This window comes from Rana temporaria, chromosome 12 (genome assembly GCF_905171775.1).
Source record: "Rana temporaria chromosome 12, aRanTem1.1, whole genome shotgun sequence".
Lineage (NCBI taxonomy): Eukaryota > Metazoa > Chordata > Amphibia > Anura > Ranidae > Rana > Rana temporaria.
Window position 1 is genome coordinate 80314477 of NC_053500.1, and position 22197 is coordinate 80336673.

Genomic DNA, 22197 nt, shown 5'->3' on the forward strand with positions numbered 1-22197 from the left:
TTTTCTAATCACTTAAATATGAGGCATTACATACTGTATAACATTTCATACAGTTTAAAAAAAAAAATTAATATCAGAAAACAATTGTCCTTAACAGACCTCTGAGCCTCGTCGTATTCGAGATCTCTTTTGCAGCAAGTTGTACAGTTCTCTGTCATCATCTCTTTCAGTGTGCGACACATCTTGTGGCTCGTTCCATAGATTTGCCTCTTCTGCTCTTCTCCTCTTCACTTCCCGATCAAAGTACAAGAGTGTGTCACTAGTGTAGTCATAGGAAAACAATAAAGGTAACAGAAAATATACATTCAGAAGGAACATCAAACACACCCAGAAAAAAGACTAGTCCATGCGCTGGTCCTCACATCCCATCAATGCTGGTCTGATAAATACTTGTGGGCCATACAGTTCATAGACACTTGGCCGCTGCAGCTCTCAATAATTCATTTAGGTGACAGGAACAGATCTAGACCAACAACAAAAGAGAGGGAGAACACACTCGCCCTTGTGTAAAACCATTTATTAAATAGATAGTTTAAAACTTTTTTTTAAGTTTTAATGATCTACAGTATTTAATAAATGGTTTTACATGAAGGGGAGTGTGTGCGCTCTCTTGTGTTTTTCGTTGGTCTACATTCAGAAGGAAGTACATTAACCACTTAAGCCCCGGACCATTTTGCTGGTCAATGACCGGGCCACTTTTTGCGATTTGGCACTGCGTCGCTTTAACTGACAATTCCGCGGTCGTGCGACATGGCTCCCAAAGAAAATTGATGTCTTTTTTTCCCCACAAATAGAGCTTTCTTTTGGTGGTATTTGATCACCGCTGCGGTTTTTATTTTTTGCGCTATAAACAAAAATAGAGAAAAAAAATTGAAAAAAAAATCAATATTTTTTACTTTTTGCTATAATAAATATCCCCCCAAAATATATAAAAAAAATGTTTTTCCCTCAGTTTAGGCCGATACGTATTCTTCTACATATTTTTGGTAAAAAAAAAAATCCCAATAAGCGTTTATTGATCGGTTTGCACAAAAGTTATAGCATATCTAAAAGCCTCGTACACATAGCAAACAGACGTGTGTGTGTAGCAGCTCCTGACAGCAAGACATCCAGGGCTGCTTCTGGGCCCTCTCCCTAGGTTTCCCCACTCGCTCGCCGGCTTTCCGGCTCCCCCCCCCCCCTGATCTCCCGATCTCCCGATCATCGACCGTGACCCAGCATCCATCTGCCCGGAGCACCCCGCCAGCACCCTTCCGCAGCCCGTCCGCTTGCCGCCCGTCGGATCGCCGAGGCTCCCCCTCGGGGCTCACTCAGGGCTGGAGCGGGCAGACAGGTTTCTCCCAGCCCACTGCAATAGCAGCACCCAGGACAGCCTGGATTCTCCCAACCCTTTTGGCCTCCCTCATCTGCCACGATCACAGGCAGCTTCGCACAGGTAAGGCTCTGCTAGATCTTGCCTACGCTCCATCCCCCCGACCCTGGGACGGTGTGCGGCCGTCCTTGTCAGGATAAGCCGCGGCTCCGGCCCAGGTTAACGGAGGAACGGCCGACCGATGCTCCCCTACACCGCCCCCTTTGCGTCCTAAAGCTGCCCCCTGCCTTCGCCCCGCCACCGTTCCCGCCATCCTTAACCACCGGGGCCCGGATAATTTTGCATCTAGGTCGCGGCGGCCGCATCCAGGAAAGTCTGCGGCTTCAGCCGAGGCCTAGTTGTGTGCCGCGATAAACCTCATAATTCCTCCCTCTCAAAAATTCCTCCATACCCCCTGTCCCCCAGTACGCCCCGCAGTGCCCCAGGATCTCCTCCGCCCCCCTCCCCGTTTGCCCCAGTACCCCAGCCCCTGCCTCGGGCCTAGTCCCGATCGGCGGCCATCTTACTACACCCAAATAACTGTCAGACCACTACCACTCACCCCCACAGCCCAATTGCTAGAATGGGATACCACCTGTAATCCCCCCCCCATCAGCATTAATTATTTATTTCAACCATTCTGCACTTGATCCAGGGCTTTGCCGATCGCCTTTGAGGGGTCAGGAAGGAATTTTTTTTCCCCGGCCGTTGCAAATTGGCCAGCACGCCTGGGTTTTTTCCGCCTTCCTCTGGACCAAAAACGGGAAGAGAGGACTTAACGAGTTGTTGTCCACTTGGAAACCTTCCGTCCCAATTCATCATCAAAACCCCCAAATCTACTTCACTTCCCCTCGGCCTGTACCTCTGGAAACGGCGACCCATCTGACTGCACCCCGCATCAGCCGAGTCCGCCCCCATCCCTAGGGCTAGAACTGGTGCTAGTAGTAACCGGCGCACGCTCCTAGGAGTAGGACGTGTGGCTCCTAAGTGCCAGACAGGTAGGGCCCCCGCCCGCCCCCCCGCTTCGGAACAGGCCACCCCCCCCTTTTAGCCCCCATGCATCCCCCCGGGGACAGTGTGCGGCCATCCTTTTTCAGTATATGCCACGGCTGCTGCCCAATATAGTGAAGAGACGGCCAGAATCTTTTATCCCCCCCCCACCCCCAGCAGTTTTAGCCCTCCCCGAACAATTTCACCTTCCCCAGTGTTTTTCTGCGACGATGGGTTATCTAAGATACTCTGCAGAAACCATTTGGGAACTAAAACCATCTGCCTCAATATTACCAGCCGCCACCAAAAAAGCTCTAAGGAATGAGCAACTGTTAAAAATCGATCGACGATCAATAGTCAAAAACTACTCCCATCCACCCCAGCCTAAGCGCATAATATGCGCTTTGGTCAACACAAGATCGGCAGTAAAACACCAACAAGAAATCCATGATTTCATCCTTCAACACGACTTAGACTGCCTCTTTATCACCGAAAGCTGGCTCACAGCCGACTGCAACACCATTCTAGGAGAACTGGTGCCAGCAACTTACCGCATTCAAATGCAAAACAGAGTGGGGCAAAGAGGGGGGGGGCCTGGCGGTGATCCACAAGACTCACCTTGCGATCACCAAACCAGTCCTTCAAAACTCGCTTCCATTCATGGAAACCCTCACTCTGCAATTGCAAATAAATCCTCAAGACACGGTCCATATGCTACTTTGCTATAGACCACCAGGTCCAAAAACGCACCTTCTCACGTCGTTGACGGAGTTCATCTCCACATATACCCTAATCATCAAGGCACTCTGCCTAACGCATAAGTGTATTCAAGGAAACGCCCCCCAATATCTATGCGAAAAAATAAAAGCCCATAACCCCAATCGCATTCTGCGATCCACCGATCAAAACCTACTCCAAATACCCAAAACCAGATACAAGTCCAAAGGAGATCGAAGATTTGCAGTCCAGGGACCTCGGCTGTGGAATGCGCTACCAACTAACATCCGACTAGAGTCAGACCACTTGGCCTTCAGGAGAAAGATTAAAACCCATCTCTTCTGAGGTCAAAGGGTTCCTTACCCATGAAATGGATACAGCGCCCAGAGGCAATTCAGTTCGCATGTGTTGCGCTTTACAAGTTTCTCACTCACTCACTCATATACAAAATAGGGGATAGTTTTATGGCATTTTTATTAATATTTATTTTTTACTAGTAATGGCGGCGATCAGCGATTTTTATTGTGACTGTGACATTATGACGGACACATCGGACACTTTTGACAAATTTTTGGGACCATTGTAATTTTTACAGCGATCAGCACTATAAAAATGCACTGATTACTGTGAAAATTACACTGGCAGTGAATGGGTTAACCACGAGTTGGCGCTGAAGGGTTTAAGTGTGCTTGGGATGGGAGGGGTTAAGCTAGGGCCACTTAAGCGACTTAGTAACCGGTCACGGGCCACATTGACCGGAGCGGGCAGGTGCTTGGTTCGTGCCCACTCTGCATATGCAGAGCAGACATGAACACAGCCCACTCTACTGAATGGGCCCTCTGATCCGCCCAGATGGAAGAGGATAAATCCCCTTCAGTTTTTTGGAGGTATTCAGGTGTAAATGGACGAAAGTCCGTCTACATCTGCCGCTCCATAGAGTCGAATGGAAGGTAGGATTGGGTTGAACCGATCGCGTGAAAGGGGCCTAAGGCTGCTTTCACACTGATGCACTGCGGTTTACCCGCACCACGGATGCAGTGCAGTGCACCTGTCGCTTTCCTGCAGGTTAGCTGAACTTTGCCATAGACTTTATTATATCTATCTGAAAGCACACCAAACCTGCCGGTAATAACAGAAGTTATGGGTCAGTGCAGGTAATACGCAGGTACACTGTACTAAACCTGTGGATCAGTTTAAAAGCAGCCCAGTAACCACTGCAGAACAGATATGCCCATATATACACTGTGATTTTACTAATTACCTTTTAATAATAGTCTTCTATTCAGGTATTGCCGGTTGTTGCTGTCCCAGGCAGAGTGCATTTAATATCACTCCGCCTGTGACGGAAGCCAGCGGTATTCAGGAAGCTGCTTCCTCTACCACCAGCTTCATTCACAACACTGATGCTCTGGGATGGTGGGTTGACAACCCACAATCTGGGCTTGCCAACCTGCTATCCCAAATCAGGAGGTCAATGGCCACATCAGAGGGCTCCGTGGGCCACATGTGGCCTCCGGGCCACTGGTTGGGCACCCCTGCTCCAGTGATGTCAGTACCAGAGCTGATTCTTAAATCAGCTTCAGGTGCAGGTGCTGGCATCTTGACTAAGGGAAACCACGCAGTGAAGCCTTTTCGGCTTCACAGCCAGTTTCCTTCTGCGCATCAGTGAGTCGCGTTGCGCTTTGTGAGCGGTCCTGCATTCTTCTGTTTGTTTCTTTAGAAGGCTGCAGGGGTAAAGAGGAGGGGCCAAACAGCTTTGTAGATTGCTGTGGCGATCTTACCTGGAACTGGAGATGGATACCTGTCAAAACCAGTTACCTGCTCACCCTCCCCCCCAAAAGGTGCCAAATGTGCCAGTTAAGTGGGGTAGGGTGCATACAAGCGAAGCTTCCCCTTTCGGGTAGAGCTCTGCTTTAAGCTGTAATAGGCAGTGGACAGGGTGCTGATGCCGCAATGCTTTGCGCTCACAGCAAACTTGAACCAACTTGTAGCGATGTCTCCTGTCGAACACTGCTCATTCATGTCAAGGGGATGCGCCGCAAATTCCCCCCAACCGTGTTCAATGCATGCGGTTGCTGTGCATTTTTTGGTAAAATGGGGCTAAAGTTGACTCAACACACATCTATTAATGTCTAAATTGCTGGAAACAAATGTGAGTACACCCCTAAGTTAAAATGTCCAAATTGGGCTCAAAGTGATAATATTTTGTGTGGCCACCATTATTTTCCAGCACTGCCTTAAACCTCTTGGGCATGGAGTTCACCAGAGCTTCACAGGTTGCCACCTAGAGTCCTCTTCCTCTCCTCCATGACGACATCACAGAGCTGGTGGATGGTAGAGACCTTGCGCTCCTCCACCTTCCATTTGAGGATGCCCCACAGATGCTCAATAGGTCTGGAGACATGCTTGGCCAGTCCATCACCTGTTGAAATACTGCCCTGTTGCCCAGTCTCCGAAAGGGAGGGGATCATGCTCTGCTTCAGTATGTCACAGTACATGTTGGCATTCATGGTTCCCTCAAAGAACTGTAGCTCCCCAATGCCCGAAGCACTCATTCAGCCCCAGATCATGACTCTCCCACCACCATGCTTCACTGTAGGCAAGACACACTTGTCTTTGTACTCCTCACCTGGTTGCCACCACACACACTTGACACCATATGAACCAAATAAGTTTATCTTTACCACAGGACATGGTTCCAGTAATCCAGTTCCTTAGTCTGCTTGTCTTCAGCAAACTGTTTGTGGGCTTTCTTGTGCCTCATCTTTAAAAGAGGCTTCCTTCTGGGATAACAGCCATGCAGACCAATTTGATGCAGTGTGGGGCGTATGGTCTGAGCACTGACAGGCTGACCCCCCCACCCTTCAACCTTTGCAGCAATGCTGACAGGACTCATACATCTATTTCCTAAAGACAACCTCTGGATATGACCCTGAGCACGTGCACTCAAATTCTTTGGTCGACCATGGCTAGGCCTATTCTGAGTGGAACCTGTTCTGTTTAACCGCTCTATCATCTTGGCCACCGTGCTGCAGTTCAGTTTCAAGGTCTTGGCAATCTTCTTATAGCCTAGTCCATCCTTATGTAGAGCAACAATTCATTTTTTTCAGATCCTCAAAAAGTTCTTTGCCATGAGGTGCCATGTTGAACTTCCAGTGACCAGTATGAAAGATTGAGTGTGATAACACCAAATTTAACACACCTGCTCCCTATTTACACCTGAGACCTTGTAACACTAATGAGTCACGTGACCCTGGGAGGGAAAATGGCTAATTGGGCCCAATTTGGACATTATTACTTAGAGATGTACTCACTTTTGTTGCCAGTAGTTTAGACATTAATGGCTGTGTTCAGTTATTTTGATAGGACAGTAAATTTTCACTGTTATACAAGCTGTACACTCACTACTTTACATTGTAGCAAAGTGTAATTTCTTCAGTGTTGTTACATGAAAAGATATAATAAAATGTTTTCAAAAATGTGATGTACTCACTTTTGTGTAAACATTTTTTATATATATAATATATACACTAGTAATAGCGGTGAACAGCGGCTTATAGTGGGGCTGTGATAGTATGGCGGACAATCTGACAATAACTGACATCTCTAGTGACACTAATACAGTAATCAGTGCTATTAATATACACTGTTGCTGTACTTTTGACACTGGCTGGGAAGGGGTTAATATTTAGGGGGCAATTAAAAGGTTACCTGTGTGTGTGACAATGTTTACTGTGTACTGTGTCCTGTTTTTACTAAGCAGCGTGCTGGTTTTTACACATCGCTGCTGTCTGTAGAAATCTCTGTGTTGTTTACTAGCAAAGAGCTCTCTTCTGTCATTTGCTCAGCGGGTTCTGGCCATAAATCATTGTCCGGGACCCACTGATTGGCTTGTGCTGTAGCTACTGACAGCACAGCTGGGGTGGCAGGGGTGTGATCCAGCGCAGCCGAGCTGCCTTGTAGCCGTACATCTACAGTGAGTGTTGTGGAAGTGGTTAATCAGCACAGTTTTTTTTTTTTTGCTATATAAACGAAAAAACACTGAATTTTTTGAAAAAACATATTTCTGCTATAAAATTGTGCAAATAAATAATCTTTCTTCATGAATTTAGGTCAAAATATATTCTGCTACATTGCTTCCGTAAAAATAAAAAAATAACCCAAATCAGAGTACCGTATTTTCCGGCGTATAAGACGACCCGGCGTATAAGACGACCCCCTAATTTTCCAGGAAAAATTTTGATTTTGGGATATACTCACTGTATAAGACTACCCCCTTCTTACTGTCTTTCTGGAAGCTGAGGGGTAGCCAGAACCGCTGACAGAAACAGGCTTTTTCAAATCTCACTGTGCCATTACATTACATTACTCACTGTGCCATTACATTACATGCCCAGACTGTGCCATTACATTACTCACTTTGCCATTACATTACATGCCCAGACTGTGCCATTACATTACATGCCCCCACATTGCCATTGTGCCATTACATGCCCCCACATTGCCATTGTGCCATTACATGCCCCCACATTGCCATCACTTGCCCCCACTGTGCCTGAACTTGTTGCCCCCCCCAGTGCATTAACACTCACTTTTTTCCCCAGCGCTGACAGTCCCCCATGCTGCGATCGCGATCGTGAAGGATTTCAAAGCCGCGCCTTCACTGCAGAGTGTTCTGTGATAGGATGAACAAAAATCTTCCCAGCAGCGCCTCTGTTATGTTTCCCGCCTATCACGGACGTCTTCTCATCTCGTCCGAGGATGAGAAGGCATCTGTGATAGGAGGAACAAAGAACAGAGGCGCTGCTGGGAAGATTTTTGTTCATCCTATCACAGAACACTCTGCAGTGAAGGCGCGGCTTTGAAATCCTTCACGATCGCGATCGCAGCATGTTAGACTGTCAGCGCTGGGAAAAAATTGAGTACTGAGACTGTACCCGGCGTATAAGACGACCCCCGACTTTGGATGCATTTTTTTGCATCCAGAAAGTCGTCTTATACGCCGGAAAATACGGTACATTATTTAGTCTGTGCGAAAGTTATAGAGTCTACAGACTATGGTATATAAATATATATTTGAAACTTGATCAGTCCTGACTGCCTACCTAGCTCATTTCTTGAGGCCCTAAAATGGCAGACAAGTATAAATACCCCCAAGTTACCTCTTTTAGGAAAGTAGCCAATCCAAAGTATTTGGTAAGAGGCATAGTGAGTTTGAGGTTGTAATTTTTTGTCAGAATTTTTGGGAAAATGAAGAAAGTAAAACATTTTTTCACCCACAAAGTTGTCATTTTAAGTTGTTACACACACACACACACACACACACACACTTAGAGGTATACCAGAACAGTGAAAACACCCTCAAAATCACCCCATTTTGGAAAGCAAAATGACTACCTAGTGAATACTAAGATGTGGTGCTAGCTCTAAGAAAGTAAACATAAAAAAAAGTAGTAAATAATAACCCACTGAACTCCGTTGGGAGGAATCATTGTTTCCTAAACGCTGCTAGATCTGTGTAGTCTATATCCGAGATCCGAGGTGAAGAGAGTGTAGAGCAAACTGACATGAGCTGCTAGACTGTTTGGTCTTTTTTTGAGGTGAGCTGCTAAAGTACATAGGGTGGATCTTGGATGGTACAAGGGAGTGTGATCACATTACACAAGAAACTTGTTATTAAAGCTGGATTCACACTGGTACGACACAACAGTCGTACGACTGTGTATCCGACATTCCCCTGCGACTTGAAGTCCAACATCCATCCGACTTCAGAGAACGGGGATACAGCGTGGGGTCCTCCCAAAAATCCATACAAGACCCATATCTGAGCACATGGCAAGGCAGGTCAGGAAAGGGATCTCTGTGATCCTTTGTGGCATTGGGGATCTGGGTTCATTATTCTGTCTTTAAGCCCTGGTTCCCATTGGAGCAATTTGACATGCGATTTGACATGTCAAATCGCATTTCCAAATTGGCAGCAATTTCCGACAATGGCACCGTCCGAATTGGTGCGATGCTGCACCAATTCCCAAAAGTCGTTTTTGTACTTCTTTTGGCAACTTAGGGGTGCGATTTCCATTGATATCTGTGCAGCAACCCGCACAGATGTCTCAAAATCGCCCCCCCGAAGTTGGGATTAACATGCAGGAATAAAATCGTCAGCTGAACTCGCACAATTTCATTCCTGCTGTTTGTGTGAACCAGGGCTTAATGAAATTTAGGTTTTATTTAGTTATTCATTTGCCGTTAGCAGTTTTGATTTTTTACTGCACTGGTAATTTGGGTTCACGATACAATAGGAATTGCTTTGAGTTTATTATGTTTCAATATACTTTTTTACTTATATTTATTTATCTTATTGTGATGCATTTGCCTATATGTCTCAGTCTAATTCTCCCTGCTTGTCCTGTGTAATTCTGTCCTCGGCTAGCAGGTTATTGACGTGCTAATGTCCCCTCACTATTTCTAAAGGTTAATTGATCTATTGTGTTGTGTGAAGGAGATCTGTGTTTAAGTGGCTTGTGTTAATTATTCTGATTGCTCCAGTGTGGTAATTATCTCTCTATATGCGGGGTCGAGCGGTCTAGTTAATGTATTCAGTACAACTAGTAATCAGCGTCCTTGATGTCATTGTCTAAAGAAAATGTGTTTTCAGCATCGGCTCCGTCATGTCTGCCTAATCATCTGTATGGAAGCCCCAGTGTGAGGGGGCGGAGATTTGTTATTGTAACAGTTTTGGAAATGACATATAAGCTGTGTGATATAACATTAAAGTCTGTCTTGTTCTAGCAGTAAGCCTGGACTAATGTGTGGCTTAATGGGCGATCTCAGGAATATTCCTCCTCGTGGAATATTGGGTGATGTTCTTATGGAAGAAGGGAATCTTTGATGGGGATATCATACCGATACCGTCACAATTGGTTGGTAGCAGTGGGATTTTCCCTTCTATTCCCCTTCACACCCGGATTCCAAGCAGACACTGGAAGAACTACTGGAAGTTCGTGGAAGGATTGCTAGCAACAAAACCAAGCGGGTCATCATAGCAGAATTAATGGAGCTAGACCAGGAGGACGGGATTGCAGCAACGCCAGCAGTACAAGAGATGGAGACACCAGTGATTCAGGAGGAGGAATCGCCAGCCAACAAGCTAATGAGAGAGAAGCTAGCATGGTTCAGCCCGAACCCAACGCCGGATGTGGTGCTGAAAGTGATGGACCTGTTAGCGAAGGAGGCTAAACAAATAAGAGACGCAGAACTACAGGAGGCTAAACAAATAAGAGACGCAGAGCTACAGTTAAAACTGGCAGCAGTCCAACAAGCAGCCGCACATCCTCCAAACAGTGAGTACAGCACAGCAGACGCAAGGAAGATCCCGTTTAGCGCTTTTAAAGAAAAGGACTGTGAGATTGATAACTACCTGGCAGATTTTGAGCGACAATGCAACCTGCACCGAATAGCTAGAGGAGAGTGGGTTGCAATATTGTCAGGCAAACTGTCAGGCAAAGCTTCTGATGCTTTCCGGACCGTGCCAGATCAGGATATCCATAGCTACGCCCGGGTTAAATAAGCGCTCCTGGCTCGTTATGCAGTAACCCCAGAGTCCCACCGACAGAAGTTCAGGGACTCACGCAAAACCACAAAAGACTCTTACGCGGAATGGGCATGCCAGTTGTCCCTGTCGGCCTCTAACTGGGTTAACAGCAGCCAGGCCACCACCGCAGAGGACATTTTGCAACTAATGCTCCTGGAGCAATTTTACAATCACATCCAGACGGATGTCAAAGATTGGGTGAGAGATCGCAGGCCCATGACTCTACCAGAGGCCGCGAAGTTGGCAGATGAATATGCGGATACTCGCAAGACAAACCAGGTCACACCACGGGTACAACCTCCACGACCAACGGCGCCCTCACACCCACCAGCCGCTAGATACCAACCACCTAACAGACCGATGACATCTAGCCCTCGCTATCCACGCCAGGAGGACAACGAACAACGCTGCTTCCGGTGCAAACAGCTGGGTCACTTCAAGCAGAATTGCCCCATGAATGACAACACCAGGTCAAATTGGTCTCAACCTGGGTACCGCCCACCAGCAGCAGCCCATTGTGTAGACTCGGCTTGGGATCTCCAGGAGCTGGGTCCGGAAGAACCATCGGACACCATTTACGAAGTCCTCACGGTACAATCTGGTATTACGGACAACAGGGAACACCATTGTCAGCTGGTCATGGGCGACAGCCCTGAGCCGGAGGGGCCCTGGAGGGAGCGGGGCAGAAAGAGGCACCGCCGGCTACCCCCCAAGAAGAAGAGGTCCTGGAAGCCGTATAACAAGCTGACCTGGGAGGAGAAGAAGCGACTGGAGGAGAGGGAGTCGCAGCGGGCGTCGCAGATGCGGGCTGAGATGTTCGCCAAGGGCCCACTGGTGGCCCCTTACACCACCACCCAGTTCCTGATGATGAAGGACCACATGGAGAGCCTGCAGGACATGAGCAAGCAGGAGCTGATCTGTGAGTACATGGAGCTGGAGGAGTGCATAAGCCGCATGGAGGAGGAGAACAACCACCTGAGGTCACAGCAGGCTGACCCCCCCAGGCTCCATGAACTGGAGATGGAGCTGGAGAAGCTCAAAGAGGAGAACTGGCGGCTGCGGAGGGAGCAGAGGGTGGCTGACCCTATGGGGCCCTGATTCCCCCCCCCCCGAACTCTGAGCACCGGTGCTACAGCATTTCAACAAATATAACTTTTTCTTTTTATGAATCTCCTATGACTGTCACTACAGAGCCATTACCTGCCCCTCCCATAGCGGGACACCTAGATGGCGGCGCACAGACCCATTCGCCGTCTTCACACTGACTTCTGGTGACTTTGCAGATCGCACAAAGACTTGGGGACTGACCGGCGTGTGATCTGACGACCCGGTGGCATACCTGAGTCTGAAGCAGTTGCCAAGGGAGGTCAGTCACGCCAAACGGAGTTAACCTCGGACTAAAAGCTCTAAACCCGTCAACCCTACTGGACCAGGGAAGGTCCAACCGGGTTTGCCGTAGCAGGGAGAAAAAGGGGGGCCATTGTGATGCATTTGCCTATATGTCTCAGTCTAATTCTCCCTGCTTGCCCTGTGTAATTCTGTCCTCGGCTAGCAGGTTATTGACGTGCTAATGTCCCCTCACTATTTCTAAAGGTTAATTGATCTATTGTGTTGTGTGAAGGAGATCTGTGTTTAAGTGGCTTGTGTTAATTATTCTGATTGCTCCAGTGTGGTAATTATCTCTCTATATGCGGGGTCAAGCGGTCTAGTTAATGTATTTAGTACAACTAGTAATCAGCGTCCTTGATGTCATTGTCTAAAGAAAATGTGTTTTCAGCATCGGCTCCGTCGTGTCTGCCTAATCATCTGGAAGCCCCAGTGTGAGGGGGGCGGAGATTTGTCATTGTAACAGTTTTGGAAATGACATATAAGCTGTGTGATATAACATTAAAGTCTGTCTTGTTCTAGCAGTAAGCCTGGACTAATGTGTGGCTTAATGGGCGATCTCAGGAATATTCCTCCTAGTGGAATATTGGGGTGATGTTCTTATGGAAGAAGGGAATCTTTGACGGGGATATCATTCTAATACCGTCACAGTCCTTAATGATGTACATGTTATTGCCGATATGTTCCTATGTAGGGGACCGTGGCTCCACATTGTGCAGTAGGATGCGCGGTCTCCGACACACAACTTTTTTATTTTATTTTTTATTATCCTCAACACGCGGTGAGGCATGTCGGACTGCTATGTATCACAGTTTCCACGACCAATACTCTATGCAAAATGAAGTTAATAGCTATGTTATTGTCTACCTCTGTATGTGGCATATTTCTAATAAAAACATTTGAAAAATAGAAAAATAAAAATAAAAAAAATATACAGTGGGGGAAAAAAATGTTGATCCCCTGCAGATTTTGTAAGTGTGCCCACTTACAAATAAATGAAGGGTTTATAATTATTTTATTTTTTAATCTGAGGTGTACTTTAAATGATAGAGACAGAAAATCCAGAAAAAACACATGATACAAATTTTATAAATTGAGTTGCAGTTCAGTGACCAAAATAAATTTGATCCCAAGCAAAATATGACTTGTTGGTAAGTACAGAGATAAGACGTTTCTTGTAGTTGGTTACCAGGTTTACACATATCTCAGAAGGGATTTTGGTCCACTCTTCTTTACAGATGTTCTCTAAATCCTCAAGGTTTCTTGACTGTCGTTTGGCAACTTGAAGTTTCAGCTCATTTCATAAATCGCAAATGGAAGAAATACAAAATAACCATCAATGGCCCTTGGCCTGAAGCTCTAGTCAAGCACAGAGGGAAATAAGGTCTGGAGACTGGCTAGGCCACTCCATGACCATAATGTGCTTCTTCTTGAGCCACTCCTTTGTTGCCTTGGCGGAATGTTTTGGGTCATTGTCATGCTGGAAGACTCATCCACAACCCATCTTCAGTGTTCTGGCTGAGGGAAGAAGATTCTAAATCAAGATTTTACAGTATATGGCCTTGTCCTTTGGCCCCTCAATGCAGCAAAGACGGCCTTTAGCAGAGAAACAGCCCCAAAGCATAATGTTTGCCCCTCTGTGCTTGACTAGGGTTGGTGTTCCCTAACATCACGTTACACCGTAATCCTAAATATACAGCCCCAAGTACCAGTGTGTACTACTTTTCATGTTCCTCTCTCACTAGGTCTGCCCAAAGTTTTTTATCCAAGAGTATTCACTTCTTGGTGCAAACGTACTAGAACTTTATGTGCTGCTCCAAACCCCACATATAGCCCTTAGCTCCAACAATTGATGTTCCTTAATTAACCTAACGTAGTAATATTGACTATCCCTTTAGTACTTATTTGTTTCATCTACTATGGACATACTTGGTTCCACCCCCACTAATACAATTTTTTCCACCCCTTCCGCTGGTGGGTCCAACGCCTTTCCTCAGGTTTCCTGACACGGTGGGGAGATGTGGAAAGTTTTCACTTTCTCCCCTTTAATTTGTTTTCCCAGGGTTGTGCTATTCCCTTGCCAACCACCAGGGAAAACATTACGTGCCAGTGGCGTCCCTTGATCAGCGCTAGACAGTGCATGGCGCGGTACGCATGTGCGGCTTCGGCCCTGCATGCGTCCTAACGTCATGAGGTCACTTCTTCATTGAGGGGGTGATGGTAGCTGCCGGGGCGTTGCTCACTGGAGCGCCGAGGGAGCTGCTGAGTGCTTGCCCAACGGCAATTGGAACAAAGGTGGGGAGAGAAATGATGACACCTGATACCCATTGATTTAGACTCTATTTAAGCTTCTTATCTTCCTTGGATCTTATTGTGATCCTGGGACAGCTCCCTCCACATATACATTAGGATGGAGCCTATGTAAGTACTACTACTTAGCATATTTCCATTTATCCCCCCCTTTTTGCTATTACCCCCCATGGTACATTTTTAATCTTTTTATATTATTATTCAATGCTACCTACCAACACTGGGACATGCACTCAGCACTGTCATTCACTTCCTCACACACATTTTTATTTACCATTTATATTCATCCCTTTACTTGCAATCACATTTATTCTGGCACACACTCTCACTTTTTATTTTAATCCTCTTTTGCCCCTTTCACACATTTCATCGACATACACACTCACATTTATTTGTTCACCACACTCTCACACATTTCTCTTAACCCTTTTTCCCCCCCTCATTCACATCACACTGACACCAGTATGATGTTCATTTTACCAGTACAAAACCTTTGGTTTTGGTAACATTTCCATCCACACCTTTGCAATACCAGCATTGGTGTATCAAGACTTAGTAACACAGTCTACTTTAATACTTACCTCCTACATATGCCCATGTTTATGATCCTATTAGATCGTCACATGTGGTCGGGGTCATAGCCCAATGGATGTTATCTATGCTTATGCAACATTATTAGTACTCGGCACTGCCATTCACTTCCTCACATAGACTTTCATTCACCATTTATATTCCCTCCCCTCACTTGCAATCACATTTTTTCTGGCACACACTCACTTTTTCTTTTATCCCCCTTTTTTGCCCCTTTCACACATTTCTATTGACCTATGCAATATTATTATTATTATGCAATATTATTAGTACTCACATTATTACTTATATTAAATTAAACTAAATATTCAATCAATACAGGTGTCTTCCGGTCGTCTCCTCCCCCCTATGGTCCACACTTGTGACTCCTTGTAAGCCCGGTTTGGTGGGTTCCCGTCAAGCGGAACGGGGGTTTCTCTTGCTATGGGGGTCTTCGGATAATTTTTACTTCTCAGCAACCATCTCTGATTACATATTAATTCATTAACCCTTGAGTGGTAAATATAAGTTCAACAATATTCTCTCAGCAGATGTTAAACATTTTTGTTAGAGGGATGTAACTTTAATAATTTTTCTAATTATATCTATCAGAGTACAATTCCCCTGAAGAAGACCATGACAGTTTAGGTCGAAACGTGTCGGGGTACTCATATGGAAACAATTGAATCATGATGTAACGTGTATTGTATTGTTGTTGATTTTTGCCACTGTTATTTTTATTTTCATGTATAATCAGAGTGTACTATATGTATATTATCTACATTATTTTACAAATGCTCCAACCATGTTGTACATTTTATTGTAATTTAATGTTGAAACCAAGTAAAGATTTTAACTTCAATATCATCCAACCACTCTTATTTATTGAGAACATCATGCCGCTAAAAAACCCAACTGGGGGACCTTCCCATTTTTGTTTTTGCATTTTCGGGGTGCGCGGCACACGGACTCCACATATGCGTTTTTCCTTGTTTCAGGGATGGTGTTCTTAGGGTCATAGTCAGTCAGCATTTTTTCCCTCCAAACACAACCAGTCGAGTTAATGCCAAAGAGTATAACTTAAGATGAGCCTGTACATGTGCCATCTTGAGAAGGGGGACTTTGCAGGATTTCAATCCATGGCGGTGTATCGTTACCAATGGTTTGTTTGGTGACTGTGGTCCCAACTGCCTTTAGATCATTTACAAGCGCCGCCTATGTAGTTCTGGGATGACCCCTCACTTTCTCATGATCAGCCTTACCCCATGAGGCAAAATCTTGCATGGAGCTCCAGGCCAAGGGCGATTGGTTATTTTGTATTTCTTCCATTTGCGAATAATCGCTCCAACAGTTGTCTCCTTTTCACCAAGCTTCTTGCTGATTGTCTTGTAGCCTATTCCAGTCTTGTGAAGGTCGACAATCTTGTGTCTGACATCTTGCCTTTGACAGCTCTTTAGTCTTGCCCATGATGGTTAGGTTTGAATAGAAGAAAGATTCTGTGGACAGGTGTGAATACAAAATTGACGGAACTAAAATGTGGACCACATGAGCACATACTATAGCCAGTCTGTGGGGGCCAGAATTATTGTTGGTTGGTAGGGGTAGGTGTTTTTTCTGGATTTGGTTGATATTCTGTCTCTATCATTTAAAAATACACTGATGATAAAAAAAAATCTAGGCCCTTCTTTTCTTTGTAAGTGGGCAAACTTACAAAATCTGCAGGGGATCAAAAAAAAATGTTTTCCCACTGTGTATATATATTTTTTAATATAGCGTCACCAAAGCAGTGTCATGTCACCATAATGTCATTGTACTACTCTGAGGGGGTGATCAAGGATTTTTTTTTTACACTCTGATCATCACTGTAATGAACAAACTGTAACACGGTTCAAAAGTTTCATGCAACCTTTTCTACTACTGTGATTGAACACAGCTATCACATGGTACAAGGCTACTTTGATTAGCCCTGGTACCATGAATGACAGCCTTGCTTACTGCCATAACTGTAATTGGTCACAGTGGCCCAGTACCATAATTTTTTTATAGATTGTGTTTGGTTACAGATTGTATAACTGCCCTCCCCCTGCCGCAGTTCTGGGTGGATATATCGGTACATCCACCTACTAGAGAACATCCGGTTAAAGTAGATAGTGGGTCATGTGACCAGACTGGAGCAGCATGAAATTAGGCAAGAAAATACATTGGGGCAGATTCACGTACCTCAGCGCATATCTCCGCCGGGCGCAGCGTATCTAAGATACACTACGCCGCCGGAACTTATTTTTTTTTCTAATCCTCAAAGAATTTGCGCCGTAAGTTACGGCGGCGTAGTGTATCTTTGGCGGCCTAAGGGCGTGGAATTCAAATAGATGTGATGGGGCGTGTTTTATGTAAATACGTCGTGACCCGACGTAAACAACGTTTTTTTTGAACGGCTCATGCACCAAGACATACGCCTGTCGGATCGATCCGAGATGCAGTCGTATCTTGTTTTGTAGATACAAAACAAAGATACGACACGCAAAGTTTGAAATTACGTGGCATATCAAGAGATACGCCGGCGTAATTCTTTTGTGGCTCTGCCCCATTCTACCTATGTTGGTTAGCATAGGTAAGAACACAATTAAGGTAAAGCGCGTTCCCTCAATTGTGTTCTTCCCCTGATCTCATTGGTTTATGAGTTTGGGAAAGCAGCAACCTCCAAAGCAGACTCTATTTTACACCAAGCTGGACAGTGGTTTATGTGCCTGGACATTTGTGTGGTTAGTATAGGTGTTAGGAGGGGGGAGGTGACAGTTTTAAGGCTAGTTAAATAAGCTGGAATTTCACTTTAAAGGCTACTTACACTGTAGTGGCGCTTTACCGCCGTTTTTGCGGCGATATTCGGCTGCTAGTGGGGCGCTTTTAAGCGCAGCTAGCGGCCAAAAAACTGTCCGCAAACCGCCGCTGCCCATTCATTTCAATGGACAGAGTGGTGTATTCACTGCTTCTACAGCGCCTCAAAGATGCAGCTAGCAGGACTTTTTTTGAGCCTCTTGACAGTGCACTGCTCCAGTGTGAAAGCCCGAAGCGCGGCATTTTCAGGCGCTATTTTTTGAGCTATAGCGCCTGCAAAGCACCTCAGTGTGAAAGTAGCCTAAAGAGAATGCTACTTGTCTGGCTGTTATGCTGACCCTCACATTTTTGTATCACTTAGTAAGAGGACCAGACCTGTGCACTTGTTTCAGGTCAGTGATCCAAAGTGACTGGACCAGCATGACAGAGATAGAATTTTCAAAATGATAAATCAGTAAATTAAGCCCATATATTTATTTTAGGAAAGGTTAAAAGGCAAACAGTTCTTACTATGACAGACCAAGTAAGCAAGTTTGTCTGAAAAAGATCAAAAATACTTGCCATTAAAGTATGTCTGACAAAATAAAAATCCCTAGCACCATATACATGTATAGCTGTGTTTTATTATTAAGTGGATAAAAGAAAAGGTTGAAGACTTGCAGCAACTAGATTTAGGCAGCTGTTTTTCTAGAGCTCTTGTAAAACTACAAGGAAGAACTAGCTGGCAAGGGCAACACCAACTTTTCCCTCCACCATTATGCAATGCAACCTGAAGGAATAATGGAATATATGGAGGCTGTCACTGCAGACCTCTTCTCTGCTAGTTGCCTTGCTGTTCCAAGTGCCTTTGGTACTTTGAGACCCTGACCTGAAACAAGTATTGAGATCAGGAGTTTTGACTTCACAATTACGTATTCATTCTTGTTGTGGGTCAGTGACTGGAGACAGCCAGGCAATTAGTATGTTTAGAAAGAGGACAGTAATGGCAGCCCCTGTATTCCCCTAGGGTTTCCTTTAATATTTGAATAAACATATATGTTGACTTGGTCAGCAGTTTTAAAAGCACCAAATGCCCCCCGAGTGGTCAGACTACACAGATTTGTTGATAAGCTATGAATTTGCTGTTCTGCTACATATTCCCTTTCTAGGATCTTGATTCTTACCTGATTAAAGGACTCTTCTCTGGCAACTCCTCATTGTAACAGCAGCAGCAGAAGAGGCGATAGAAAGTTCTCTGCCCTGCCATGGTAGTGCAAGACATGAGAGTGATGAGTTGACGGTCTAATATTGGGTGGTGAACAATTAATTCAGTGTAATTGGGATGAAAGAACAAGGGAGTCACATGTATGACTGAGCAACACGGAGCCTGCAGCTAAGAAGCATGACAAGAAGAGGGGTGGCTGAAAAACTAATTTTATCATTATACTGAAGGGAAGGTGGGAGATAAATACAGAAAGTTGTGCCATTATAAACAGCTTAGGGAAGAAAATGCCATTTGTCTGGAATGCCCTATGCATGGTGTGGAATACAACCTTTAGATATCTTAAATATATTTACACATAGCCATAAGTCAGATTCTAGCTGTATTTTTTTTGTTTGTTTTAGCAAAGGTTAGAAAGCCTGTTTATTTTTGCTAGTATATATGTATTTTGCAGTCCTTAAACCTTCAGGTTATACTGCCCAAACAAAAAAAGAATAAAAAAAGCCAAACTGTAGGCTAGCCCATGATAACTACTACATGCGTGTCTCAGTTTTGTAGCAAAGCAGTACTAAGAGCATGACTATGAACACAGAGGACATGTGTCCCTCACTGGACTCCAATGGAAGGTTTTTATGGTGATTACAAACATGCAATTTTTTTTCTCGTCCATTGAAAGACACAGAAATTTCTAACCAAATCCAGGGGGGCAGTGGTGATTTGTCCCAGTGTCATTTTAAAACAGCACCTGCACCTAGCAGCTCCCCACTTGACAAGAGTGCTGGAATTGCCAACTGGTAGTGACAGCTAGAACCTAGCGCTAATCCCAGGAGCATACATGAATAGTAGAGAATGGAAACCCAGCGCTTCCATAATGTCATTAAATTGCGAGTGAAGTGACATAACAAGTTAGTTAGTTTACAATTGGCAAGTGGCATAAAAATTTGAATAAATAAATAAATATGCAGTGTGTATATATACAGCGGGTAAAATAAGTAATATAAACATTTTTCGAGGTAAATATATTTCTAAAGGTGCTATTGACATTCATTTTTTTTACCACATGACGGTAATGCAATCCATACATACAAAGAAACCAAAAAAGTTATGTGTAATAAACACAGGGAAAAAAAAATTGAACACGATAACTGAAATTTTATACGTCATACAAAACACATTGGTAACAAGACTTTTTATAGACCATCAGTTGAGACAGAACCAGCCGATATTAATTTGCACTGACAGGTGGCAGGATTGCTATCTAATTACCGATAAATTTCAGCTGGTTTCTTGGCTTTCCATGCATTTTTTGCACCTCCATTTTTTCATGTGTTCAATACATTTTCCTTGTGTCAGTCCAGTTTATTAAACATAAGTTCAGAAATTAAGTTATTTGATTTGGTTTCTTTGTATGTTTGGATTGCATGGGTGGTTACTGACATGTGATGACATTTTCATGTCAATAGCATCTTTAGAGCCCATTCACACAGGTCTGACTTGGGATCCGACTTCAGGTCGCCTCAAGTCGCGCTGCATGAAGAAATCAATGTAAGTAAATAGAGCCGTCTTAATGCACACTACTGCAGACGCTCCGACTTGAAAAAAGGTTCCCTGTACTACTACAATCTGACTTGTAGACGACTTGTACCCATTGATTTCAATGGAAGTTGCCTCCAAGTCGGATCCCTGTTCACAGTGAGGCAACTTTACAGGAAGTTGCCCCAGTGTGAACCTGTTCTAAGGCAAGCCCCTCCCTCCCACAGGGGAACTCCACGCCAAATTTTAAATAAAAAACCGGCATGGGTTCCCCCTCCAAGAGCATACCAGGCCCTTAGGTCTGGATTTCAAGGGGAATCCCCCTACGCCGAAAAAAAGGCGTGGGGGTCCCCCCCAAATCCATACCAGACCCTTATCCGAGCACGCAGACCGGCCCGGTCAGGAAAGGGGGTGGGGACAGACGAGCGCCCCCCCCCTCCTCCTGAACCGTACCACGGCCCCCCACCAAAAAGGACCTTTTCCCCATGTTGATGGGGACAAGAGCCTCTTCCCGACAACCCTGGCCGTTGGTTGTTGGGGTCTGTGGGGGCTTATTGGAATGTGGGAGCCCCCTTTAATAAGGGGGCCCCCAGATCCCGGCCCCCACCCTATGTGAATGAGTATGGGATACATCGTACCCCTACCCATTCACCTGGTGGAAGAAAAATGTCAATAAAAACATACTACACAGGTTTTTAAAGTAATTTATTAGGCAGATCCGGGGGTCTTCTTCCGACCTCTCCCTTCTGCCGAGCACCACCGCTGTCTTCTTCCAGCTCTTTTACCAGTGGGGGCCCGGTCTTCTCCCTTCTTCCGACTTCGGGGGGGTCTTCCGACTTCTTCGCTCTCTCTTCCCGATCTCCGGTTCTTTCTCCCTTCTGCCGGACACCACTGCTGTCTTCTTCCAGCTCTTTTACCAGCGGGGGCCCGGTCTTCTGCGTCGCCTTCTTCCCTCTTTTCTCTTCTTCAATGTTGACTCGACGCTCCCTCCCGCTGTTATGCCGGGTGTGCAGTGCGCAATTATTTATATTGACCTCTTATGACGTCACCGTCCCAGCATGCTCCAGGTGGTGACGACATAAGGGGGCGTGGTAATTATGTCGTCACCACCCGGAGCATGCTGGGACTGTGACATCATAAGAGGCCAATATAAATCGTTGCGCACCGCACACCCGGCATTACAGCGGAACGATTTATATTGGCCTCTTATGATGTCACAGTCCCAGCATGCTCCGGGTGGTGACGACATAATTACCACGCCCCCTTATGTCGTCACCACCTGGAGCATGCTGGGACGGTGACGTCATAAGAGGTCAATATAAATAATTGCGCACCGCACACCCGGCATAACAGCGGGAGGGAGCGTCGAGTCAACATTGAAGAAGAGAAAAGAGGGAAGAAGGCGACGCAGAAGACCGGGCCCCCGCTGGTAAAAGAGCTGGAAGAAGACAGCAGTGGTGTCCGGCAGAAGGGAGAAAGAACCGGAGATCGGGAAGAGAGAGCGGAGAAGTCGGAAGACCCCCCCGAAGTCGGAAGAAGGGGGAAGACCGGGCCCCCACTGGTAAAAGAGCTTGAAGAAGACAGCGGTGGTGCTCGGCAGAAGGGAGAAGTCGTAAGAAGACCCCCGGAGCTGCCTAATAAATTACTTTAAAAACCTGTGTAGTCTTTGTATTGACATTTTTCTTCCACCAGGTGAATGGGTAGGGGTACGAT

The 22197-nt window shown here is 45.5% G+C and overlaps 1 protein-coding gene and 1 long non-coding RNA gene across 2 annotated transcripts in view; one reads left to right on the top strand and one right to left on the bottom strand.

Moving 5' to 3' along the window:
- Positions 1-19744, bottom strand: part of LOC120919303 (melanoregulin-like) — a 112085-nt gene extending 92341 nt beyond the window's left edge. Inside the window, exons 1-2 of the mRNA XM_040331397.1 lie at positions 18914-19744; positions 100-259 (exon numbers count right to left, since the gene is read on the bottom strand). Coding sequence (XP_040187331.1) covers positions 100-259; positions 18914-19011 — 258 coding nt within the window. The 5' untranslated portion in view covers positions 19012-19744. The remainder of the gene's footprint in view (positions 1-99; positions 260-18913) is intronic.
- On the top strand, positions 14379-15782 carry LOC120919304. The gene is made up of 2 exons (XR_005744550.1): positions 14379-14456; positions 15258-15782. It is a non-coding gene; the product is annotated as an uncharacterized LOC120919304 (long non-coding RNA).
- Positions 19745-22197: the final 2453 nt, after the last annotated feature.